A 27,439-nucleotide genomic window follows, 5' to 3' on the forward strand; every position below is an offset into this window, starting at 1 on the left:
AATATACCGCGTATAAACTAAATATTATACACGGGTAAAAATATTATATATAGCACGCTTCGTAAATTTGAGGAACCATTTGTTTTGTTTTTTCTTTCGTTAATTCTTGTCTTTTCGTTTACCTCGGAAAAAGGCATCGCAAAATAACGCGTCTCTCCCTTTATCTATCTCGGCGTTTGATCTTTCATCTTCGTTTTCTTCCATTCTTCGCGTATAAATGATATTGCGTAATATACGGGTATCTATAACGTCCGTGCAACGATGTTTAAATGAATAAATTGAAGTGCCGTTGTATGGAATAATAAACTATGTAAATTCTTTGGACTTATTAAAATATATGTTGTCGAATATATCCGTGCATTGATGAGAAAATGAATTTCTATAAAAGATAAAATGTATTTGAAGTAAAATGGGTTGCGGGTTAAATCAGCCGATCGCGAATGAATTTCGTTAGCAAGCGGTCGGCAACGGTTTTATGTTCGCAACCGCGCTCATTCTTCTCACCGGTCCGGTAAGCCTCATTTCAATTTCCTCCAACGATCTTCCACGCGTTTCCGGAACGAATACGAATACGAATATAAGACCCATAAGCGTTATCAATCCGAATAACCAGAAGGTGCCGTACGCACCGATCAGGGCTATTATGTCGTTGAACGTTTTCGTCACTATAAATGTGCAGGTCCAGTTGAACGCCGTAACGACACTTGCGGCCGATCCGCGAATTTTTGCCGGCAATATTTCACCCATCATTAGCCACGGGATCGGACCGAATCCGAGGGAGAATCCGATCACGTATATCACGAAACTCGTCAACGGTAGCCAGCCGACAGCCGTCACGTCGATTTTCAGGTGTTTAACGTAGAAGAACACCCCGAGGGTGAACAGAGTCACCATCATCGATATGCTGCTTATGTACAGCAGGATTTTTCTACCCAGTCGGTCGATAAGCACGGTAGCCATGAACGTTGACAGGAAATTCACAACTCCTACGATTGTCGTGCAAACGTTCTCGTCGATCGTACTTCCGGCATCCTGAAAAATTATGTTATACAAGATTTTATTTAACACTGTATTATCTGGTTGCGGTTATTTATAAAATTTATAGGATACTTTGGAAATTGGTAATTCTTGGTATTGGTATTTTTTTGATTGTACGTATATTGTACTGCGTCTTTGTAAGATGAAATTTTGACCATTTTTTTACCGTATACATCGTATGCGAGAAAATTTCTGAGAAGACATTGTACAGTTTTATGTATTATACTACTTTGTGAAGTTTGAACAAATTTTTGGATGACTAGTTCGATTGCGTGGGTATACGGGTAACTAGGAAATAAGGGAAAATTAACGAATTTTTCAATTATTCAGCGTTAAAAGTAATTTCTACGGTGAAAATCTGAATGTTGAGACTGATGAAAGTCCTGCAATGAAATCTTTGAATTATCCTCAGCGGAATCGTAGTATTGCTGGTTATAAGTTTTTGGAAATCCGCGACTCGATTGAAATCTTGACAAACCTTTAGACACGATCAAAATCGGTAATCTTCGGTCGAAATTCTTCATATCCTGAGATAAAAATATCCGCGTACGTATTTCATCGGAACAAACAATCTCTCGCAATGTTACAACGTTCCAATACTGCAGTAAAATTCGCGACACCGAATGGCAGAATACCAATGAAACTCTTGCGTTTAATTGATAATTCGATATGGTCAATTTTAGAAAGCACCGAGGATCAATCAGTCAATCCTCTGGGGGAGAATTTGATCAGAGTTTTCGAAATAACAAGGACGAACTTAAATCAGTCGATCGACGATTAGGATCGCTCACCTTGAATATCGTTACGGTGTAGAAAATGACGGCATTGATACCGGACAACTGTTGGAAGGCCATAAGTCCGAGGGAAATGAGCAGTGGCTTGGTGTAGGACTTCTTGAACAACTCTCTGAATGCACCCCTCGAGGCGTTCCTCTCACTCTCGGCGTGGGCCTTCTCAATGGCGCTCAACTCCTCGGAAACATCCGTCTTTTTTCCTCTAAGCCATTGCAGCGATTTACGCGCGTTTTCCTTGTTTCCCCTAGCGATGTGCCAACGTGGTGTTTCCGGTATGACGAACATCAGAACGATGAACGGAACCGGAAGTAGCGCGCCCAGTATCGCGAGGTCCGACCAGTCTAAATACATACCGCTGACGTAGCACAACAGGATTCCTGCGGAAGAAGAGTCGAATCAGTATTGGGTCAAAGTTGGATCAGTATTGGGTCAAAGTTGGATCAGAATTGGGTCAGGTTTGGGACAGAGTTGGGTCGGAGTTGGATCAGAATTGGCTTAGAGTTGGATCAGACTTGGGCGCAAACTAGACGCGTTCAGACGGAAATCAACACTTACCGATATTTCCCAAAGCCGTCGGCATCAGTCCAAGGCTACCTCTTACTTCCGGTTGGATTGTTTCACCGAGATAAACGGGAAGCGCGAGCGAAGCTATACCGACGCAAAATCCTCCCAAAACACGACCGCAGAGTATCATCTCAACGTTTATCGCAAGGGCGATCAGCAGATAAGCTGTTTGGGGGAAAGAATGTTAATTGTGTAAATATTACGTCGGGCTTTGATCAATTTTTGGTATGAAATAAATGTTTATTTTTAATATTCTCTTACATCCGATAAACGGCAATCCGGTTGTAAGAATCGTGTTTCTTCTGCCCAAGTATTCGATCATCGGTCCGCCCGCCATTCCACCGAAAAGCGCACTCAGAGGCATAACACTACCGATCCAGGAACCCTGAAATGACAAACGAGAGGTTTTGGTTTGGGGAAAAAATTGAACGAAAAAATTGGATACGCCGATTTCGTTTACATTATGTGGAAGTATTTAGCGTGAAAGATTTTACTTCGTATGTCATACGTATTTGCGGTTCAAGAATAGATCTTTTTCGAGGCCTGAGATTCTCGGTGCCGTCATATTGATAGGTATTCCGGCACGTGTAAATCTATGTAGAAAACTCGGCCGCGGTGAAACCTCAAGAATGTATCAAACGAATCAATTTCTTCTTTCGTTATAATTGTCGCACAAACTACGCAAGCAACTCGAGGCGTCTATAACCGTATGGCGACTGATCGAGCGACAAGATTTTTCCCAACTATAAAAATTCCTCCCCCGCAATCTATTTCGATTTAATGACCGACCAGTAATGTTATATACTTATACGTACATGTACAAGTTCATCTCCGTTCGAGGGTATAAACGAAAGAAATTTTTTTAATCACTCAAGGTCAAGTCGATTTCTCACAAGTTAAAATTATAAGAAATGAAAATCAATTTAAAAATTTTCAACTTTACATCAGAACCCTAAAACCGATTACCAAAAATTATTTCCACAAAAATCTACCACGTGTCAGAAATTTCCGAGCAGATATCTATGTGATTAATATGTGTATATGTGTATATCATATTATGACGGAGAATTCACGCTGATCGTTCATTTATACCACAGTATCAATTGTCGAGTAATTATATTATTGGCCAATGAAACGGCGCGCCAAGTAAGTTACGTAGATACGTGACAAATCGAGCCCCTTTGACACGCGCCGATGACGTACAAGAATCAGGGTTAAATTTTTAACAATCGATTGCGTTTCTCTTATTATTCTTTAATTTAAGACTTCCGACGAGCCCCGCCGTTTCAATATCATCTAATCAATTCAATGTTGGTAGGTATGTACAATATCTCTCGATGATACGTTGCGATTATATATATATGTCATATAATATCAATAATAATTCATTATTACAACAAGAGGCAACATGAAATATATATCACGCGTTCTTCGCACATGGTATTGCTGACATGGTTGCAGTAAAGTTACGTGTGTAAAATTGACCGTGAAATTTCATCCCTCATTTTCGACACTTTTTCTTATCTTTAAGGAATTATAAACAGAAATATATGTCTCGATTCGACACAATCACCACGGTCCAAATCAAACGATCACGGATTATTCCAATTTATTAGACGATCGAAAAAAATTATTCAAGGATGGAATATTTTTATTTTTGATCGCGCATCGCTTGCGGTATATTTGCGTGTGAGAAATGAATTTGGGTACGCGGGATTTTCTTTTTCTTTTTCAATCTTGTTAAGAATAATTAAGATTATTACCACTTGCTCTGTCACTCCTAGCGTAGTGTCGTTCTTCATTGATTCCAAAGCCGGTGATGTGTACGAACTTGAGAAACCAACGACCATCGAACCGAGGGATACCGAAAGAGCTGCGATGACCTGAAAATTTGCGATAAAGGCAAAACGAAAAGCAAAACATGAGTACAAATCAATGAGTCGGTAAATTGTTGCGAATGAGAATAAGATATCGATCGAGAAAAAATTGAAAAAAATAAAATGAAATAAAATAAAAAACACCACCTCGTTCTATATCTCGTCACTGTTTTTCTTTTCACATTGTTTTAGTTTAATTGTTAAATTGTTAAATTGTTCGATTCGTGTTACGATTTTACCTGTGATATTGTCCATATTGCCTTGGGTGCGTTTCCTGGAACTTCAATGTTAATGTGAGTATCCGCTCGTATTAGAAGCTTCATAGTGAAAATCGAAGATCGTTTATCGCCGCGTGTACGTTTTTATTTAAACCGTTCGCAGGAAAGGAGTTTATTTTCCGAAGGGTAGTTGAAAGAAACTGAATATCCGTAATGAAAGGAGTATCAACCGATGGTTAAATAATTTAAAAATATCGCAGTAACGGAGTCGGAAAATATATCGAAAGTAAATTGAAAATTTTCAACTGTCATTAAGGACGTCCACCACCGAATTCGAATGGAAAAAACAAAAATCAAAACTCGTTCGTATAATTATCGGCGCACTTCTATTTCGTCTCCTTCATCTACCGTGCGGACGAAAAATACCGACAAATATATTCACGTGCAGAAAAAAGGACTTCGGCCCCGTTGAATGATAAAAAACACATTGACACGGTGTCGAGCCGGTCTCGGTACTCTTATATAGGATTCTCGATGGGGGCCGCAAGTGTTCCCCCCCACCCCTTGGCCACCCTTTACCTACACAACGTTGCATACCCATTGAATATTCCTTTGCATGTGTCTGTTTGGCGAAAAGCGCCTGCGCTTGAGCTCTCAGTTATACATTATAATAATACGAAACGAGTGTGCAAAACGGTATATAATTAGTAAATAGGTATACTTTCGTGTAAGTTTTACCTATGTGTTTATGAATATGCATCTATGTACGCAGATACGCAATGGATTTTACGTATAGAGTGACGAGGCTGAAGCTAGAGTAACGTTGACGTAACGATACGTCGGGTGAAAAAAAAAATTAAATCATTATTGGACAATTTTAAGATTACCTTCAAGGAGTTGCCTTTTCAAAGTCAGTGTATATCTCGTTTACAATGGTTTGATAAATTTTGGAAAGTTGATGAGGTGCGAGGTAGGGATTTTTAGGTAAAAAAAAAAAAAAAATTCACCTTTGGTCAAACAAAGAAATCGTATAGCTTGCAGGATTCGGCACAGAGAGTGAATTAATTTTTTTTTTTTTCTCCATTTTTCGGTAAGGCTAAATTTCTGTAGAGTCGAATTCAAAAGAGGGATGACCATTGAATAAATTCAACTAATTTTTTTTTTTTTTTCATTCATTTTTTTTCCCCTCGGAAACTTTTACTCAGCCGATTAAACGTGAAAAATTATCCCTGGCGGTGGAAAAGTTTCCTATAGGGTACAAATTTTATGAATTTACAAAATTCAAAAGAAAAAACAACGGTACATAGATATTTTTACTACTGGATAATCCCTAAAAAAAAAGAATGCACGCGAAAAATCGAAATAATCTGTCGAATCTATTTATTTCTTTTCAAAGGGAAGAAGAAAATTTTCCTGTATTCTTTTCTTTCATTGACGAGCGGAAATTCTTTAAGGGTGAAAACTTCACCGAAGAAAAATTCGATATATTGTTTTGGTAAAGTTGTACTTGAACTTTTTATTCACGTTAAACGATCCAATTGTTGAATTCTTTTCCCTGCAAGTCGCATATCTGGTTCGAAAAAATAATTAAACAAAGTTTAAATTACCACTATGCGTTATCTAGAAAATGGTTTTCTCTCTCTCTCTCTTTTTTTCTGATTATCGATAAAGTTGCAGATCGTAGAAATCGTCGCCTGTATTTCGTATCGTAGTATAATACTTGAGTTTAGAATCATGCGATTCAAATATTTTCCATCGAACTGCTAAATGAGAATTGTTGGAACAGGCCATGTAAAATACGTAGATCATATATCTGCCATAAGTTGATGATATTTTTCGTCGTTTTGAAAACTTTTTTTCTGTGTTTTTTTTTTTGTTATTTTATTTATTTTTCTTCCATTTGCGACAATTAGCAGATGCGCGTCTCGCTGCTCGCTCCATTCAAACACCAGCACATTTTTATTCACGCTTACTGCAGACCTTATTCAAGTGTATTTCACACACTCGCTTATGCATATGCAGGCGTATCTTTTATGCATGCGTTCACTGCCATTTGCAGACAAAATCGTACACACGCAAACGTATATTCACGCATGTCTATAAATTTACAATAGGCTAATTTGAGGATATATTAATTGACCCACCTGCGAAATGTGTACACAATACGCAGGTCTCGTCACAGGGAGAGACTACATGTGTGCGCAAATGGGGGGCTCGTTTTATCAAGTTTTCTTTTTTTTTTTTTTCTCAACACTTCTTCCTTTGCTTCTGTATTACAGTCGTAACCGGTTTTTGGATAGTAATAAGATGCGTTCGTTGAAAGAAAATGAGAAAGAAAGAGGGAGAGAGAGAGAGAGAGAGAGAGAGAAAATAGTGAATTATCATACCAATGGTGATAATTAAACGAAGTATATAATGGGGTAATAAAGAAAGTCAAATAAACGTGACTAAAAACCTACATGATTAGGGCCATTTTTTTTTTATTTTTCCCATTTATCTTCATATACTTAATATATTTTCTTCTATCCTTTATTATCGCCTAGTCATGTGATGCGTGTAATTTAGTACACCTATATAACGTGCGTGATTAGGAATTATCGTTGAAGGAAGAAGAACTTCACAAGAACAATCGCGATTCAAGGTAAACTGCCAGCTGTTTACACGTATGTGTGTATATCTGTATAATGTACATGTTAAATGTACCTGCAACATATTATGCAACCGTATCACGATCTTGGGGATGGAATATGTAATTTTCTAAATTTTTTTTTTCCATTTCTTTCTAAGTAACGGCCAATATTTTCTTCAAAGTGACCGCGATCCAGAAAAAATTTAACATACGTATGTGTGTACTTTGAGGTGTACCGAAGTTTGAGAATTAATTTAAAGATCGTTTTCTGCCTCATTACCGAGTTCAAAAAATGTCGAGGTTCGCATATGATTCTGAAAATATTGCGATATGTTTGCCAATGGGCATTTTAAATGGTAATAATATATGTTAATAAAATAAATTTCAAGAACGTGTTCCTTTCTTTTCTTGAGACATTGCGATTGGAACGCCATCTGCACTTTTAACTTCGGTGAAAAATGTTACACGCTGTTTACGGTACGATAAATTTTCAAAAATGTAACTATTTATTTTGAATAGCAAAAAAAAAAAATAAATATAAAATTCATAAATAACAGCAGTGTCATTGCCGTTGATTGGTACAATTTTTTGAATCGTCTCGCGATCCATTTATCACACTAATTACGGAAAAAATTTTACGCGATTTGACAATTTCCCGAACCCCAGCTGTCGTCGTGATTGTTTCTACAGTTATTTCCATTCCAAGTAATTATTATAACAAATAATTGACACCGTTACACCAGCCTTGTACTAATATTTTAAATTCGTCGAACTCGTATTTAATGTAAATTCAAACACCGAACGTATAGGTGAAAGTACGTAAGACGTAAGAACTGCACTTGAAAATACAAAACTCGATGTCTTGTCAATCGGCAATAATATTATCAGTTATTCTGGCAAAATTTTCATTCAACTTATATGATATAAATTCTATATATTTTATTCACGTGATATTGTTATTATTATGCACAAACTTGAGAAGAAAAACACGTATAATCCACGCATATTGCAATATACATACACACGTATACACGTATATGGGAAAAAACATTGGATTTTAACGAAAAACAAAATCAAAAACACAAAGTTTTTTCCAATACAATTATACCCGTATGTTTTTTTTTTTTCAATTTACACGATAAAAAATTCGATGCATGTTACATGATATCGTATACGAGTATATTTAAAATGATATGAAATTATTGTATGATATATATTTTTTTTCACCGTTGTAACTTTTCCCTGCGTACAATACTTTGGATTTATTATCAACACTGCAATTCTTCTCACGATAAAACGTCATGATGGAATATTCGATTTTTGTTGTGTGTGTGTTTTTTTTTTTTACAAGTTTGTAATTTTCTCAAAATATTATTATTTATTATTCATGAGAACACAGACATTGTTTTATATAATTATTATATCGCAAATTGTCAAGTCCTGCAGTTGAAGTCACTCTATAAATTCGATAAATCAAAAGTTCGATAACTCGAACCAATAAGCTCGACCAACTAGTCAAACAACGCTGTCGTCTTTCGTATATATTTATCGGCCATCGATTAAAACAAAAAACAAGAGAGGTAATAATAAAAAAAAAGAAAAGTACTCGAAGCAGCTCAGGTATACCTATAAGAAATCGGGAGGGGCGAAATATCGCTTCCTTTCGCGCGGGTGGGGAAGAAACGTAGAAAAAACCCGCGGGACCGAAGCACATGAAAAAAAAAAAAAGAAAAAAAAACTAGGAACCAATCGCATACAATAATTTGCATATGTACATGTACCTTATAACAGTGCTTCGGGCATAATTGATTATTTTTTTTTTTTTTATCAGTATCGCTTATGGTGCAAAACTGTTATACATTATATATATATATATATACATGTCGATATATCGAGAAAAAAAAATCCGCGTGCTCTTAAAACCGGTGAAAATAGCGAGAAATATGAATATAGAGTAAAAATGAATACAAAAACAAAAAACAACGACAAAATTTTTTTCAAAAAATATGGTGAAAATTTGAGAATCCCCATCGTCGGTTTGTAGTTGAAATTTTCTTTTTTTTTCTTTTTGGTATTCTGAAAATCGTTGCGTTCGTTTTTTGTTGTACTAATTATAAAATTTTCTCGGTTTTATTTTATTTACCGTGTATGGTAAAACGAGTGTTTAGCCAATCGAGCAATAAATCAAATCAAATGAATTATCGTATTTACTTTACTTTTCTAATATTACTTTTTACGTTTTACTCATGAGGTACTTAACACGTATGGTTAATATTGCAAATAAAGTCACGTACGAAACTGAGAGGCGACGTTATTACGTATACGGTTTGAATATTTTGCAAAAAATAAAACTGTGGTTTTTTTTTTTTTTTTTTATTTCCTTTCCTTTCCTTTCCTTTTCTTTCACATACATTTTGAACGGTGAGCGAAAACGGGTTGTTTGTTCTGTTTTTGCACGGTGTAAGTGCAAGGTTTACAAGGTAGTGTTTATCTCATTTTTCGTTTCTTTGGTGAACTAAAAAAAATGTTTTTTTCCCTCGCCTCTCCGCTTCTAAGCTAATAGCTGTAGGCTTCTATTTCCAGCGCTCTGACCGCCTCGGGCCGTATTAAAATTGACAACTACTCAAAAAGTCGGATTACACCTTTCGGCATTGGTTCGCTTTGCCTTGCAGGCTTTTTTTCCCGTACGTGTTGCATGCGTGAGTCGTATAAGCAAGCGATCATTCGGCGACTGGCACCGTTTAGTTCAAGTAATACGTGGCCCCCAAAAACGTACGGGTCGAGCCTCTCACGCATTACAATCATACACACGTTCCTATGTATTTACTTAAAAATATTTCCATCGTTCGTATTAAGAGTGGCGAAAAATAATGGACTTTTGATCAAATCGATTATTTTTCCTCACAATCGGTTTTTGCTTTTTTACTCCCATGAACGACGCGATAAAATATCAATTTAAGCGATTAAAGTATGAATTATTGTCGTTTTATTACTTACCAAGTAATTATTTGATATAACGAGTGAAAGACAAATGAATATTTTTACATCAAATTGAAAAATATTTTCAACGAAACTATAAATTATCAAAAAAGTTTTTCGCTATTAAGACTACATGACGAAATTTACAAAATTTTGGTTTCAAGTTCACTGTTTCAAAAAGATAAGAAATAATCGATCAATCGATTAATTTTCGCCAATTCAATCGATTCGTGTTCGATTATTTTTTTGGACTCGATTAATCGATGAATCGATCACTCTTAGTTTATTTATTACATTCGCTTTACGAGTACAATAAATTTATCTATAGATAATTTAGTAAATTGAAATTACTTTTTTGTGTTTTTCTTATAAATTTAAGGCAAATCCATCATAATTTACGTCGCTACACCGAATACGTAGATTTGCAACCTGATTTCGTCGGTTGACAATTCTTTTACACAGTAAATGCGTAGTAAATTGACAATAATTTTTAACAGCGAACACGTTCCGCTATGTTTACTTACAAATATTCCATCGTTCGTATGACGTACGTGACACGTGAGCTGCTGCTTCGTCTCACTTATATTTACAGGCGCACATAGAAATCTACGATGACGCGGATAGAGAATCAATATAGCTTATACGATCAATTCATGCAGATGCTGTTCACGACTGAACAAACAAACTTCGTCCGAGATTCGCGACTTGCCAAATTATGCGATATGTACAATTCGGAGGCGCCGTCTCTGTTTCGCGATTTCATTTTCTATTGTAATCGAATCCCAACAACGGGAGAATTGTTTATTTGTGATTGTAACCGTACAAGTCAGTGAAAATTTTTCTCAGTGACCGGCAATTCGCTAACTCTGGATCATTTTTCCCCATTTTCATTCGCCGAATTTTTAATCTTCTTTTTATTTCTTCCAAACAATTACCAAAGATTTAATTAAATTGATACGATTTTACACCGTTCGAGGAATATTTTCACGCAATGCGTTATGCAGCAATTGCGTTGCATAATTATTCGTTTATGGGAATTACGGAAATGTACAAGTTTTTGCACTCTCAGATGTTCGCTTGAAAATTTCTCCATCCGAAATTGGTAAGTGCAAGTTTTTCTTTCATGATTCAACGACTTGGTCTGTCCCAAGTCTTCTCTCAACGTCGATTCCGGCGTAAAAATTTTATCAGGCCAAAGTTTGTAACGTTATTGCAACGATGCATGTTTAGAAAAAATTATTAATTTTCATCTTTGGAGGATTACCTGAAATTTACGAAACTGTTGATAAAGTACAAACAAATTGACAAACATTTTGTCAATTCAACTTCTTGAGTTCTATTCTAAAGGTGCAAAATAGTAATTTTTTTTTTTTTTTTTTTTAACGTTCCGATGTTCGCTAACGTTACTAACTTCAGCCTCGTATTATTTTGCTGCTTTTCAGCCTGGATTCTCGTACTTTTGCCTCCGTTAATCTCGGCATCTCGTTCCTCATCGTTATGCCGATTATCGCGTAATGCCAAATATCTCGCTGACCTTACGGGAAGTAAGGTGAGCCCCCTTCTAACTTAAGCTGTTAGTCAATGGCTGCCCTAAATTCGCGATGAGTCAGTTTCACAATGCAACAGGTCAAGTTTGGCTTTAGCCATGGCGAGTTTCACGAAGTCCTTGATCGTGCACGAGCCTTATTCAAGCATGCATCGAGGCCGATTTTAGATGGCACGAGTTCCATGTCCTCCGGGTCTTCAATTATTCGTGCCAGAATATTTACACCATTTTTAATCTGGTTTTTTTTTTAAACCTTTAAACCCTCTGAAAGTTCCATTTTTTTTTTTTGTTCTTCATTGTATCGTGCAACTGCTTTTGAGTTATTTATATATATATATATATTTTTGTTTAATAGTTTTTAAAACTTTTCAAACGATTGACCCAGATTTCAGTGAGTACAAAGTTTTCTCCAAGTGATGAGAGGAAAAACTAAAAAACCAACGATCCCAAAATGATTGTAACAAAAAGTAAGGATAAAAAAAAAAATTCAAAAATTACATAAAAGTGGATATAAAAATGTTCGAATATTAATAACTCGAAAAAAGTTGCGTGAGTTCAATATACAATAGAATAACTGTCGGTTTATTGAGTTTTTTTTTTTTTTTTTTTTATATTACGTGGAAAAGTTTCAACAAAATAAAAAATTGTCACGTCAAAACCTGGCGGTGTCGGCATAGAACGTATGAACGAATTAAAAATGCATTTTAATCAACTTTTTCTCTCTCTACTGCATCTTAATTTTTCGTTAAATCTTACGCTTTTTCGTATACGTATGATAAATAATTATATTAGACCGTTGCTTGCCCGAAATTTATTCAAATTTTCGAATGCAACTGAAATAAACGAAATGGTTTTTCGTACCCTTTTTTTTTTTCCTTTTTACCGAGAAAGATTTAACTGGCGTATCGTTTGACTCGCGTCTGATCAAACCGGCCCGCTACTACTTGCCAACTGTAAATTATGAACGGTTAATCGGTCTGTCCGGCATTTTTACCACTGCAATAGCCGTGCAAGAGCTATTGAATTATAAATTAAAGCTCTTCGGATGTTAAATTTTTTCTCAATTCTCGATTCCAACGGTAATAACAAATTAATTGAATAAATTGTATGACATCAATTATCGTTGAATTCCAGTCTTTGGTGTAAACAAATATTGTTTACGTATAAAATTAACAAATTTTTGATAAATAAATGATAATAGATCCAGGCGCAGGGGGCTGACTATATTTTTTTTCTTTGTTTTTCTTTTGTCTTCTAATTATGTATCAATAATCAATATTTACTCAGTCCTGCACCGATAATTTTTTTTATTTTTTTTTTTTTTCCGCTCTAGTTTTTCTGGATATTATTTATTCTCGTTAGATACGATTCCGTCCTTCGTCTTTGTTTTCACAGTTTTAAACAACAATGAAACCTCCCGGTTTCAAAGCCTGTACACGCAATGTGGTTAGAAGAACGATATCGCAGGCAATAATAATTATGCATAGGCTTGCGTGAGGCGTGCAGCAGGCTTGAAAGAGGTAAAATGCGAAGAGAGAGAGAGAGAGAGAGAGAGAGAGAGAGAGAGCAAAAACAAAGGGAACGAGAGAGACATGGACGTATTGTTCTTTCAATTAGACAAGACCCCGTTCACCGATTATTATTTTCTTTGCGCACACGATACGTTACGTATTTATTACTCTCACGCATATATTTACTGTATCTCATACATGATACACGAATAAAAAATTCATTTTTTACATTTAAAATACTTACTGGAAAAAAAAATATATATACATGAGGATGAAGTTATTAACGTTATTTTACAATCGTTACCGATGCATGTTGAGGAAAAATTGCTAATTCGCATCTTGATGATTTTTCGAAATTTTGCAAGTCAGTACGAAAAAAAAAAAAAAAACAAAAACACGTTTTCCCGACTTTTTGAGTCATGCGTGTGTGAAGATCTAAAGAATAAATTGTTTTTATTTTTCGTTTCATAGACAAAACATTTTCAAGTATATCCGCACATTTTCAGTACGTATGGAAGAATGAAAAAGGGATGATAATTAAATTTGTGTATAATTCTTTCAAAAATCTTGATTTGTTGAAATATTTTTGAAAAGAAAAAATGGTGTTATAAATTCTTCAGTCTAATGGAAATTTTTACTTCAAAAAGCTGACCCGTGGTTACGAGTACGGTATAAATATATAATGTATGTTTGAAAAAAAATTTGAGAGGGAAGAGACGAAAGATGTAGAAAACGAATATCTCACGACCTCGAATGACGATTTGCCTACCTATGATATAATGGGTTGTACAGCCTCGCTTGCGTTCGAATTGCGTTAAAAAAAAAGAAGGGAAAAAAAAACAACGAACAACATTTTTTACAACATACAGAAAAAAAATTACTCAGCGTGTTTGTAATAACGGTCTTTTCAAAATAATTTCCTCGCCCATGACGACGCGGCGTACTAAAAATGCTAATTGCCAAGCCCCTGAATTATTGACTGACTCGTGACGACGCGTCTCGATTTTTCTATTCTTTTTTTTTTTTTTTTTTTTTCTTTTTTTCCCTATCTTGCCGTTTTTTTCTACTCTTGTTCCCACGATATTATTGTAGCTGAAACTTTTAATTTTCATTAAAATCTATCGGCAGAATAATTTGCATGTACAATATGCGTATATTTGTTATATGTGAGATGGAAAAAAAGAACTGAGTTGAGTTTTTTTTTTTTTTTTTATTTTCTTTGGTACTTGTTTGAACGGTCTTTAGTTCATCGTCGCCGTCCGATAAAATTAGGTTTTCCTTTTGTCCGTATTTCACGTTTCATTATTTACGTAGTGATGCTAATGTTATATTTCAATTACTGGGTGGATCATAATTAGTGCAACACTTTGTGTTCTTTATAAACTAATACAGTGACTCTAAAACTTATAATTATAGTATATGTATGTCTATTCGACAAAAATTTCGATTCAAAACAGTTTTTGGGTCAGAAAACACGTGTTCTAACTGCATGATGATAATCAAATTTAATTCTGAAAATTTCATACTTAATATAGAAAATGATTATCACTATAATTCAGCGACTTGTTTTTCGTAACGATCGAATATGGCGAAAGAAATTTTTTATCAATTCAAAGAAGTGTTATTTAATCTAACAAAGAATTGGTCCGAACGATAATTCCTGTTTTCAAGTGAAAAGAAGTTTATTTGATTAAACAAAAAATTTCTTTCACCGTATTTGATCTTCGTACTTGATAAAATCAACAATTTAAGCCAAAATTCCGATTTTTTTCGTGGCGAAACTTAAAGTAAGGAAATCAAACTTCGACGAAACATCGAAATTCCGAATGATCGAAGATTATCAGTTCTTGTGAATTTCTGGTTTTAGTGAAATTTCACCACTTTGATCATTCTTTGTTTTGGATTTTCAATATTTTTATGTTCGGAATCCTGGTCATTCTGATTTTTTATACATTTCAGTTTACGAAATGTTACTCTATCGAAACTTGAATTTTTAGAATCTTGGATTTTGGAACTTTGAGCAGTCGGGTTTTCGATCATTCGAAACTTTGTCGTTTCTTCAAAGTCAGATTTCTTTACTTCAAGTTTCACCGCCAAATAATTCGGAACGTTTCAAATTCGGACTTCAACCTCGTCCCAACAATTCTTTCTTTCTTCCCGTAGATCTTCCGTTCACAGTTTCGAAACGTATTTTCATTTTCTGTCCAAAACTATATTTTACCGATTATAGAAACGATTACCGTAAATAAAAAAAAAAAAAAAAAAAACATGCCTATACGATTTTTCTATCGATTCGCGTAGCGTTAAGTCTTTCGATCCGGACTGGTTGAAACACGAATAATAACAAATAACGACAGTGTAAAAATCGATCTTTTCACCGTATGGAAACGCACCCTGGACATTATTTTTCACCCTCTTTTCACAAATATCTCCGCGTTCCGCGGTATTGAAAATGTCCTGAAAAAATCCTATCGTAATAAACGAATTTGAACTCACCTGGGCAAGGTATCGCGTCCTGTGTCCTTTGGCTGGAACCTCAGCCTGGAAGTAGGTCTTGAAGGGAGGACCGGCGGTCATTTTGACCTGAAACTCCTGGGAGTGAAACATCTTTTCGGTGTCGCTTTGTATCTGGTGTTGATGGTACTGCAGCAGCGGATCGAGCTGAAGCTTGTACTCGCCCTCTTCGTCCTTGCCGCAGCCCTTCGTCGGAAGATCGTATGTCTCGGACTTTTTCAATCCGTTATGATTGCTGAGCAAATTATCGGCGTAGTAATTACCACCCCCCGGCTTTTTCCCCTTCTTGTCGACCGACAATGTTAGCTGACTGTTGAACGGACTCGCGTTCGTTGCGAGGGTTGAATTCGAAGCGCAGTCGTAAACGATGTTGGAATCGTTTGTCGCCGATCTGGCGATCGTCGGTACCTTCGTGTACTGCTTCGGCAAGATACTTCGGTCCTGCAACGATATATCAGAACGAACACGATTAAGTCTCCGAAATATGCAGTTCGATGTATTTACATGTATATATATATAATATCTTCTTTTTTTTTTTTATTACTAAATTGTGCAAAAATTTTATACGACTGGGTGACCACACACCTGAAAAACCAGGAATTGTCAGGGTATTGTTAATTTGGTCATGGAAAAAACTGAAAATATCACTTTTCTATCGTGGGAATTATTTTTTTTTTTTTTGTTTTGTCAAGAAAACGAATTGACTTAAATTAACTTTTTTGCACGTTATATTTTTCTTCTATTCGAATTCAATTTGAACCGAGTATATAGTTGATACGCCGTACGATTCAAGTTTCAGTAACTTGCTGGAACTGGGAAATTGTCGGGGAAGACTTTGTTTCGGGTTATGGAAATTCTGGACAAGTCTTGAAATTTTTCTTCGCAACAATTTTTGGCCACCCTGTACAAACACAGACGCACACGCGCGCACGCACAAACACACCTTATTTTCCTCCCTTTAGTAATATATTAGAATTTTATTTCACCTTCGATTTGAAGTTCGGAGGCAGTATCGTACAAGGTATTACAAACCAAGGCACGGAAGCGATTCGTTAATGGAAATGAATGAGAATACGCGATTCTTGTATTTATATTAACACCCTCGGTTTTATCGTGAAATTGTGGGTCGAGTTTATTGGATAAAACTTGTGAAAATTAACCAATCGGAATCGAATTGTCTCCCGTCACGAGGACGATGAGCGCTCACTGTCCGCGGTCTGTGGCTTGGGAACGATTTTACTTTTAATGATTTCTTTAACTCTACATACGTCTTTGCGCTACTCCCTGAAGATAACCCTTTGCTCTTAAGTGACGAACTTTGAGATCTTACGCGTTTTCTTCACAATAATGCTAATGATGATAAGTCGAGATGCCGCTCCGTGTTTCTATGTCTCTGCGTGTCTGTGCGTCTGTGCGTCTTCGGACATTTGTGCACGTTATAAATCTTCGGATTCTTTTACAAAGCGTTCTTCGTATCGTCTCGCGTAAACAACTCACACATCACCGTGAAAATCCACGTGTGTGTGTGTGTGTGTGTGTGTGCGTGTGTACAAATAAATTGTTAATTCTATGTAACGGGCAAAACGGGGAAAAAATATCGTTCTCGATTCGAATTTGGTTCATCGTTGCCTTCGGATTCTTTATCTACGACATTGATTGTGTACCAAATTTATACGCCAACGCAGAATTCATCTACGTATACATATATATATATATATATATGTGTGTGTGTATACATACGTGTGCGTTTAAAATACTTATTCATCGGATGAATTTTTACTGTCCCAATTTTCTTCTCTTGTGAACAAAAATAAATAAATAAATAAGTAAAAATAAAAATAAAAATAATAATATTTGTAAAGCTGAAAAAAAGTCGGCAGCAATGATTTTTCACTTGGACGGTTAATATGTATCAATTTTTTTTGTTATTATTTATATAATTCATTAGTAGGTATTGTTTGAGAAACGATGTACGATAAAAGAGGACAGTCCAGACATCGCGACTCGGCGCTTCTACGTTCGATGTTGTTTACAAATTACGTCATCATATGTTTAACGCTCAGTTAAATATTATTCGCGTGTACTCTTATGAGAATAAGGGTGGAATGAGAGAATATTTTGTCTACAATTATTATAAGGTGGACGGAAAAGAAAAAAAAGAAATAAAAATTAGGCATTTAATTCGTTTTTCGATCACTCATATTCACGCGTGTAGATTTTTCTCGCAGTAATAATTAATCGAGAAGAGATCGACTAATCGGCTAAAATAAGACATGCAAAATTTAATCCCCTAATCGCCTTTTCCCGCCACGAATTCCTGCCGCATCGGTTGCGGTACTTCAGGCGTTTGCGTATTGTCGCGGAATACGCGTTTTGACGCGACACTCGCACATTTTACATAGAAATAAAATCACAAGTTTTTGAAATTTTTACCAAGTCTATCGAGCAAACGATTCTTACTTTCGTTTTAGTAATTTTCTTTCGTTTTCATTCTCTATTCAAAATTTCGTCATCTTGACGGCATGTAACTTCAGTTTTCAGTTACTTTGTAATTGACTAAGCAAATGATAAAAACTAGATAATGACAACGGCACGTGTTTCTTGTTTTTTCCAAAACTTTTTAAACATGAAATTTTTAAGTGCATAAGGTCGGATGTTTTTTTTTTTTTCAACTTCTTTGCTATCGAAAATAATTCTTGCGTATATTAAATCAAATAGAAGGAAAAGAATCTTTTGACCTATATATCTATATGATACATATATAGTGATAAACAACATTTCTCAAGTCTGATTCCGCCTATAAATGCAAATTGTAATGAGAAACCGTCTATTTCGGGTACTTCCGTTATGAATTTTATCTTTTTACTATTCGATTCATTATTCCTTATCGCACAATAATTTATTGTATTCAACTATGGCGCATAATTTGACCAATTATATAAGTCAACAATAGCTGATTTTATTGCAGATATTAGATTATTATAAGCGTATAATGTTTGTTCACAATATATCAACATTGTCAAGAATAGTTGCTTCTCGCGCCCGATCATTATTCTTATCATCACCATTCTCATTATTCTACAGTTGTTCCATATACATATATGCATGTAAGTTTGACGTTTCAAATGCATTGTCATTCTGTATAACTTTACGGTGAATGATGTATATATATAATTCGGTCGTGCGTTTATAATTTCAACCCTGTGAGAGTTGAACTTGAAAAGAGAGAGAGAGAGCGAGAGACGGAGAGAAAAAGTTTACAAGTTCATTCGTTCGTTTGAAATAGAATTGAGAATATAATAATAGAATTGTTGAAGAATTTTATGAGATCAATTTAAATTTCATAAGATTCTAGATACGTCCCTGGATGCGTGTTCAATTTCTACGCGATTTTCAGCGTGACAGTCTTGTGATCTCGATGCCGACCTTGCCCTCGAAATCAAGGTCGACTATACATATATGCGAAAAATGGCGAAAAATCTAGAAGAGTCGGAGAATAGGAAAGAGAGAGAGAGAAAAGGATTTATGTAGATAACTAAAAGAATTGCACTTTATTATAATATTCTTCTAATATACATAATTTTTATCACCACCCGTGTCTCACTTGCACGATATTATAATTCAATTCTTTTTCAGATGATCGCGAAACGTGAACTTTGTCCGGTACTTTGCATTGAAACCGATATTATTCGCACAACGATCCGTATGTTCCGTACAATATTATTCTGACATACATTATTTTTATTTATTCAATTTCAAAAGTTTTCACAAGTTTGTATCATTAATACTAGTAAAATCTACCGAGGTAAACGTAGTTTACCTGTTCGTAGGATTGAAATGTAAAAAAAGAAATTGAAAGAGGATATATGAAAAAAAAAAAAAATAACATACGTACTACTATAAAAAATATATGAATATTTCGGTTCAAGTTCCTATAATTAGTTACGTTATAATGCTTTATTTTATCGATTTTCATCGCTTCGCGCCACTTTTATTCTTTTTTTTTTTTTTTTTCGAACGATCGGTATTATTTATACATTCGGCACGAAAACAACAATCTTTGTAATTCGCATATATATATATATTATTTACACATTCGTAGTTACTTTATTTTCATATCGTATTACAGAAGGTGCATCGAAAGCGTCGATAATCGATTAATTTCGTCAATCCGCAATGTCAGGTGACTGTGCGTAACGAAATAAAATAGAGGTAAAAGAAAAAAAAAAAAAGAGGACGAGGTATGAGAGTGAAAAACCGGATCACTGCGGTTTTCGTATCGTATTTATTATTTTTTATTGATTTTATTTTTATTAAATTTAGAACGAAGCTGAAGAAGTTTAATTTCGAAGATCTGAGATAAACTTTGATTATTAAAAATAGATTCGTCAACATGAGACGATCCTAGAGTTACGGAATAATGATTCTTCCTAAAAATGAAACGTTACATTAACGTTACGAACTTCAATCTCTTAGAAAAGAAATATGTATAAAGTTTATTTTCTGTGTGCTCGAACACTGTTCTTCGATATTTGCACACGGTTTTCAAAATCTGTAGATCGGGATTAAATTAAGCAATTTTTATGTCAGCCTATGCTCAATTTGAAATATTTAAGAATTTGTTCTATCATTTTTCAGTTTTTTTTTTTTTTTTTTTCCGACGAAGCAAAATTATTGTATGGTATTGTATCGTATTATTAGATTTCAGATATTTCGAAATGGATGTATGTTAAAAATACTTCTTTATATATATTAAGAATTTATCGATCGTTCGTAAATTATGGATCATATCTAGATGTTCCGGAAAAAAAAAATTAAAAAAAAAATTGTAACCGTTGATAAATATGCACCTCAGCTAACGATTAATGAACCGTGTAAAACAACTGATTGCAAAAACAAATAGCTACAAGCTAATCGTAGGTGTTAACATCGGGTTAAATTGCTGTGCGCACATCGTCTTTCCGAATTGACTTAACAAGCATAATTTTGTTGTATCTTCGAAACGGTTCGCAGATTTAAATTTTAAAGTAAATCAATTTGACTGTGAATTTGAATGATCTAAGACAGGTTCTTTGAATTGAAATCGATACCGCTCAAAAATAAGTATCAACAAGCACCTACAATCTTACGGAATTAGAATGCATCCGGCATCGGTTCGCTAATCTGAAATTAATTTAATCGCAGATTATAGCTGTGTTTCACGTTTGCAGAATACAACGTTTACCTTGATGTGTATACTCAATTCATTTAAATAACCCTGCAAATTAACTGATCGCAAAGCTGGCGAACATATGCTGTTAAATTGTGTACAATTCTATAACGTCGTAGATCCGAAGAAAAAAAAAAAAAAAAGGCAGGTGGAAGTGCAGGAAACCTAAAAATTTTCGTCGCGATCGTAAAATATTGTATTTATACATTATTGTTTACTATATAAACACCTGACAGTTGTACGAGTAAAAATGAACAGAATTCGCGAGTAGGCTGAGAATTTGACTTGGAGTTAAAATAGAACCGCACGAGATGTTTCAACGCCGGTAAGACTACAGAGGACGTCAGACGAGAACCGTTCGAGAGCTTTTTTCTTCCAATAAAGCTTCAGCCAGAATGACTAAATTGTTACAGGCGGAGTAAAAAGTTGGTCGGAAAAACGACGAGAGAAAACTTGTATTGAATTAATTAAATGTGCAGTTACGAGCGGCGAAATGAATATTTATCCGCGCCAATTCAACATCTGTTGGCTTGGCTCGATCAATCAAGATTTTGACTACATCTTTAATTAAACAAACATTTTCTCAGACCGACAGATCTTCAATCGACACAAATAAATGTTTGTCGAAAGAATCGACTGTCGACGGGTCATGGATTAGAATGTTTTGTTTAAAAAATATCGGGACAAGAATACGTAGACACTGTACTGGTGAAATTTCATTTTTTATAGACGGATAATCGTAGTAAAACTGGTATCGCTGTAGCATGGGTTTAAATATTGTTGAAATTACGAGAAAATATGGTGCAAGTAACTATCTCGTCTATTTATAGTCATCGGTTCTGCGTTTCCTGGTTGTTGTAACGACAAATCTGTTTGTCGAGCGATCGTATTAGAAAAATAATTAAAAAAAAAAAAAAAGAAGTAATCGGTAAAACTTAATAAATACACGATCTGCTTGCACGTGCAAAACTGATTTTTATTTTCCACTCAATATCTATTATAGTTTTCGCTTGCGTTAAAAAATAACAATAATACTCCAAGGCTGGATAGTAATCACATCTTGAAATTCATCTCGTTGTGAATATCGCTTAAATTATTTGTTTCCTCTCTCTCTCTCTCTCTCTCTCTCTCTTTCAACTTATTCTAACATATTTTTTGTAAATTGATGCAATTATGAATAACTTGACAAAAAAAAAAATTCATTATCCTTGACCGAAAATCAGCAATTCGGTAACAAATTTCGTTAAACTTTGCTTTATTATAAATTATCAGAATTATTTTAATTCCCGTTTTACCGCTCGAGTCTCAAATTGGCTGCACTGCTTTTCCGATTCTGCTAGTTTACCGAATATGTAATGCGGTTTTGAAACAATTTCTCGGCGCCCGTTTTATCATCCAGGTATAACTAATTCTCTACGGTGCTAAAAATACGCACATGACATGCGTAAAACGATCAAGATCGATCACCTTTTACGTTGTACGCATAGTCTTGTTTGTTTCGATCGTTGGTTCATTATTTTCTTTATCTCTCTTTCTCTCTCTCTCTCTCTCTCGCTCGCTCTTCCGTTACACGTGACCAAGTAATTTTCCGATAACAACTTTGCGGGAATCGTACCGGTGCACCGTAAATCTTATCACCGTAATTATGATTTTTATCATTATATAAAAGTGTAAATATATATTCACGTTGCTCAACGCGTTCGAGTTGTTCGTTACGACGTAAAACGTTACTGCAATTCCGAATTATCACGTATTGCATTAACGGCGCAACAGCGACATCGAAGGTCGAAGATTCTTGCTTTGAGACAAATTCCATTCCTTATCTTTGGTATAAAATTTTCAACAAAATATACCTACGATACTTATTTTAATTTTCTACTCGTGTAAACTGTACATGTATTCCCTTCGGTTACGTTAAGAGAACGGATATAGTCAAGAAAAGATGAGAGGATTGAGAAAATGACAGAAAAATAAAAATATAAGAAACTATGGACCGTGCCTAACGCGATTTCCATGAAGGATATCCTCTCAATACGGCTCACATTTAACCTGCAGCAACGGAGAGAAGGTTTATCGGTTTATTGTTATCCCCCACCCCCCCTATACGGGGTCAGCCTAACAACCGGCGATATTGCGACGACCTTGAAACAACCCCTGGAATCCATGGAATACCTACGATACGGGATCATGGTTTTATCGACAAATTGCGACGCAATGCTGCTGCTGCACTTGAGCGTAACGATTACTTTATATATATATATATGTATGTATCCTCGTCCCCGAGACGTCGAGATCACCTGTAGAATCGAAGCTGCAATATCTGCTGTCTCTGAAAGAGAGACCGACGCCTTCGCGCATGGCGGATAGCAGCGATCCATAACCTGCCTTAAACCCAGACGAACATATCGTGTATATATATTTGCATATGTATGTGGGATATTTCAACTGCGTAGGCCGACCAGGCAAATTACTACGATTCAAGTAAGAGATTTAGTTTTTATTTGCAGAGTTCCGTCACCATCCAAAACCCGATGATCGATGATTGTTTACGATAATGTACTTACGTAAATTCAAAACATAAAATGACACAATGAACAAATATTTAGGATAACGGAGTCTGACGATTTGTTGCAGGTCTGTCCAAAAGAACAGAGAGAGAGAGAGAGAGACAGAAAAAAGGAATAAATTAAAATTGAAAGTAAAAAACTAGACAGAAATCTTTGTTGTTTAGTTGGACAATTTAAATAGCATACTCATATTTATGTTCTTCGGTAAAAGTAAAGTCGATAAAATTTTATCACGTCTTTTCTCTCATCTTCAATCCTCCGGAAATTAGCATATTTTGTTTATCATACGGCGAATTCCGCTACAAAGATTTTTTGCTCCTTCTCTTTTTTACGTCCCGTTTCATTGCGCGTCCTTGCCAGGATCTCGCGTGATGTCAACGGAAATCAATATGCGAAACCGAGTTTATTTGTAATAACATATTATGCGTGAAACAGTGTATGCGCACATGAATATATTTGTATGTGTGTATATATATACATATATGTATGTAGCGGGAGATAAGGTTGACAGGCAAGTTTTTATGCACGCATCGAATCGTTAGAAAGGTGTTTGCGTATATATATGTATGTGTGTACGTGTATATATTTACTGCGTGTGTGGGTTTGCATCGCTGATGGACTTTGGCGATATATGCCGACGCCGGTGGAGAAAAGTTGCGAGTCTCGAGTAATAGAGAAAATTACAGTCTCGTCAGAGTTACAGGAGATGCTGTGTATAGGTATACATCTACCTATGCACGCAATCCGATACGGTTAAGGATGTATCCTCAGACGTACAGTCCGATAGGAAATTTCTGCTTAGAATTAAACAAGAGAATTGTCTGTAATGAACAAATCGACGCGAATGTAGTCGAAATTGCGAAACCCGGTTGATGATCCAGAATTAACGAAGAAGGTTGGAATATGTCGTGTAAGGGTTTTGTCGGATATTTAGTAATTGGGAAATCGTTGCTATAACTCGGTTCAACCTTTTTATAATTAAAATTTTGACTTTCGTACTAGTACTTTTTGTTTTGGTCGAATTCAGTTCAATCAATTTCCGGCAGTCGCATCCCTGGACCGCTGTTTCGTCATTATACTGAGAAAAATTTCATTTCTTACGGTAACTAGAAAAGTTGAGTAAAACAGGTATCGTTAAAAAAACTGTTTGAATATTGTTCGAATTACAAAAACCCTCTCTCATTGTCAGTGTACGTTTGCCATTAGTCGAAGCATTTTAAGAATACTGAGACGCGTGTACAGTCTGTTTCAAAACAACGTTGCCGAGCAACGAATTTAAGTCTGGCTTGAATTCTGTCGATTACATTTCTCAGAAGTAAGAGTGAAACTTGAAACGGTGGGACCGAAAACACTCGATACATTTACGTTTAGCCGGATAAATGACGTGTCCGATCCTAGATATTGAATAACTCGAGAAAGACGAAAAACAAAAAGTACGCACGAACACCGCCAGGAGAAAAAGAAGGAATCGGAATTAACGTATGCTTTCATAATTCCATCATAACGTCATAATTCCCGCCATTTTTTTTATCACGCCGGTTTATAAGGTTAGGTTAGGTTAGGTTAGGTTACGTCGTCACATCGAGAACAAAGTTATTAATTATTCTTTGGAGTGACAGTAGGGTCTGGAACACGAAACGAGTCAGAGATTCGATTTTTATTTTTATTTTCACCGGTTAATTAATCGCGAAGTGTGTTACAGAAACACGATTTTCGGATGTTTCAATCGCCGCGCCATTCGAGCTTTCGGATGCTGTCGTCATGCTTTTGTTTCCAGTTGGAAAAGTCGAAGGAAAAGAGAAGGATTTCATCGCGTGATCGAAGAAATTGACAACGGATGTAATAAAAAAAATCTCGGAAATCGATTCCATCGAAGATCGTTCAACCGGTAAAAAATTTATCATCGGGGTGACTTTTGGCGTATAATTTCGCGTCTGCTGCATCCGTACTTGTGCTTGGACCTCGTCGTTTCAGCCGTTGGTTTGCCGGAGACGGTTGCCAGTGGAACTTTCCAGTCAACGGAACGCGACCGCTCGTTTCGCTCACGTTGCAATCCAACATTAAAGTAGCACCGCGATATGAAATTCTGCGCGCCGGAGAACGTTCACGGTTTGAAATTTCGCGAATTTCGACGCGTTTTACCCAATTACGCAACCTCAACGACGATGATGATTCATCAGGATCGATCCGTCGCTCGGTCTTTTTTTTTTTTTTTTTTTTTTTTTTTTTTTTTTTTTTTTTTTTTTTTTTTCAAACCGAATATAGAACACCTATATTCTCGGTCTTTCGCATCTTCTTTTTTTTTATCGCTTGATTGAACGCAACTCTGCCTCCGAGGTAAAATCGTTGAGCTAGTTTTTCAAGCCCTTACGTTATAACGATCCTACGACTTAAGTGTAAAATAGGAGCTGTAACGTACCTTCGAGCTTGAGAACATCAGGCAGACCGGCCATGGTTGAAGCATCTGTCTCCTTTGGGAGGACGACATCTTTTCCACCCTTGTCGAAGCCGCTTTAGTCGATTAGAATCCGCTCCACCAGCTTTCAGGTGATACTTTTCTTCTCAACGATTGGTTCGCCGTTAGTTGGAGACGTTTTCCTTTCGGCGTTCAGGCTTCTTGAACGAGTTTGAAAAACACGTGGTTTATGTTGTGACAGTTGAAACGAAGTGCGCGTGTATGATTGTTGATTTTTTCTATTCACGTATATCCTTGTTTGTTGTTGCAAAGCGTGTAACGAATTGAAAGAAGAGAAAAAAAAAAAAAAAAAAAAAAACGAAACTGTCGCCAGGACGCGGCGCGTTTGTAGAAAAGATGAAATTCCCGCACTTCAAGCGATATATTACGTATCGTTTTTTACTCTTTCCTTTCTCTTCTATCGACGATCGGTGAATCACTTTTTTTTAAACTATTTATTTCTTCGTTTTCTTCAATCAAACAAGTCGCCGACTCCTCTTTCTCTCTCTCTCTCTCTCTCTCTCTCTCTGTCTATCTTCCCCCCTTCGACGATGGTCGAATTGACGGGGTTCAAAGGTTGACGTATCGGCGATTATCAACAATCAATAACAAACTCGGAACCGATCGATCGTGTGCACGTATACATTTAAATCTTGTACCGATCGACGATCCTTATACAAATACACGGTGTTTTTGGCGAACGTTTTGTTAGTTGGTTAAACTGTAATTACAGGATATTTTCACCCGGTTCCTTTCAAACGTGGATCAGAAAAATTGTATGCTTTGTGTTTGGTAGTTTGCTAATCAGATCGCGGGCATGTCTTTTATATACACGTCGGCTGCCGCTCGCGGATAAAGCGCCGCCCCCTTTCTCCGGTGGTGGGGACGGTTGGACGACGTGCGCCGTGCAAATTTCTCACCGATTCGAAACACGCCGGGGAGTTCTGGGTACACGCCGACATGCACTTCGAACCTCTCGATTTTCAAACGGCGCGTAGACGAAATCCATCACTGAGAATAATTTCATTTGTTAGATTAGCTAGAAAAAATCAGTAAAACAGGTATCGTTAAAAAAAACTGAATATCGTTGGAATTACGAAAAACGAGGTACGCCTAACCATTTTGCGCTGTTTTCGATATTTTTTTGGTTATTCCAACGCAAAATCAGTTTGTGAGGTTTACTCTACTTTTTTTAGTTAGATGAGGTTTTGGCGTCAATTTATTGTTGCACGAGCATTAAATTTTCCCAACAGCTGCAAGAAAATATAGCAACAGTGATCGCAATGAGAAAGAATAGAATTATTGTCCTTCTAAAGATTTCATGAATCGGTCTCCAGCCTCTTTGGAAATTCGAAATTGTGACCCGACTTCTGTAGCATGGTCATTCTAATTATTGATCCGCGCTCAAGACAAACGAATGAATTTTTCTTCCGTTTCTTAGTACAATTGTAAAAAACGCGGCGTAGCTTTGTCAAAAGAAAAAAGAATTGAAAGATTAGATTTAAAAAAAAAGATAACATAAACCTCGAATATTGAGT

General features: G+C 35.8%; 2 protein-coding genes across 4 annotated transcripts in view; one reads left to right on the top strand and one right to left on the bottom strand.

Annotated features, from left to right (window-relative positions):
• LOC124213179 (Regulator of cullins 2) overlaps window positions 1-27,439 on the top strand; it is a 50,729-nt gene that overhangs the window by 3,950 nt on the left and 19,340 nt on the right. The gene's annotated exons all lie outside the window — the stretch shown is intronic.
• LOC124213177 (facilitated trehalose transporter Tret1) lies at window positions 111-26,200 on the bottom strand. Of its 3 annotated transcripts, none has more exons than XM_046614178.2 (7): window positions 25,866-26,200; window positions 15,653-16,111; window positions 4,160-4,279; window positions 2,658-2,781; window positions 2,388-2,561; window positions 1,830-2,209; window positions 111-1,032 (listed from the first exon to the last, which is right to left on the bottom strand). In XM_046614178.2, exons 1-7 carry the CDS (start codon window positions 25,932-25,934, stop codon window positions 451-453), a joined length of 1,908 nt encoding a protein of 635 aa, XP_046470134.1. In that variant the 5' UTR covers window positions 25,935-26,200; the 3' UTR covers window positions 111-450. The 3 variants fall into 3 exon arrangements, with proteins under 3 accessions (XP_046470134.1, XP_046470135.1, XP_046470137.1); XM_046614179.2 differs by lacking the exons at window positions 15,653-16,111; window positions 25,866-26,200 and adding exons at window positions 4,513-4,553; window positions 8,348-8,635; XM_046614181.2 differs by lacking the exons at window positions 15,653-16,111; window positions 25,866-26,200 and adding an exon at window positions 4,513-5,450.

Source organism: Neodiprion pinetum, chromosome 2, assembly GCF_021155775.2.
Source record: "Neodiprion pinetum isolate iyNeoPine1 chromosome 2, iyNeoPine1.2, whole genome shotgun sequence".
Lineage (NCBI taxonomy): Eukaryota > Metazoa > Arthropoda > Insecta > Hymenoptera > Diprionidae > Neodiprion > Neodiprion pinetum.

What these genes read in the sequence shown, in the direction of transcription:
- LOC124213177 (XM_046614178.2), bottom strand. Translation starts at nt 25,934, where the DNA reads ATGTCGTCCTCCCAAAGGAGACAGATGCTTCAACCATGGCCGGTCTGC. An exon ending in TGATGTTCTCAAGCTCGAAG is followed by an intron (nt 16,112 to 25,865) that starts GTACGTTACAGC and finishes ATATCGTTGCAG; the next exon opens with GACCGAAGTATCTTGCCGAA. An exon ending in GGACGCGATACCTTGCCCAG is followed by an intron (nt 4,280 to 15,652) that starts GTGAGTTCAAAT and finishes GCAAATTTTCAG; the next exon opens with GTCATCGCAGCTCTTTCGGT.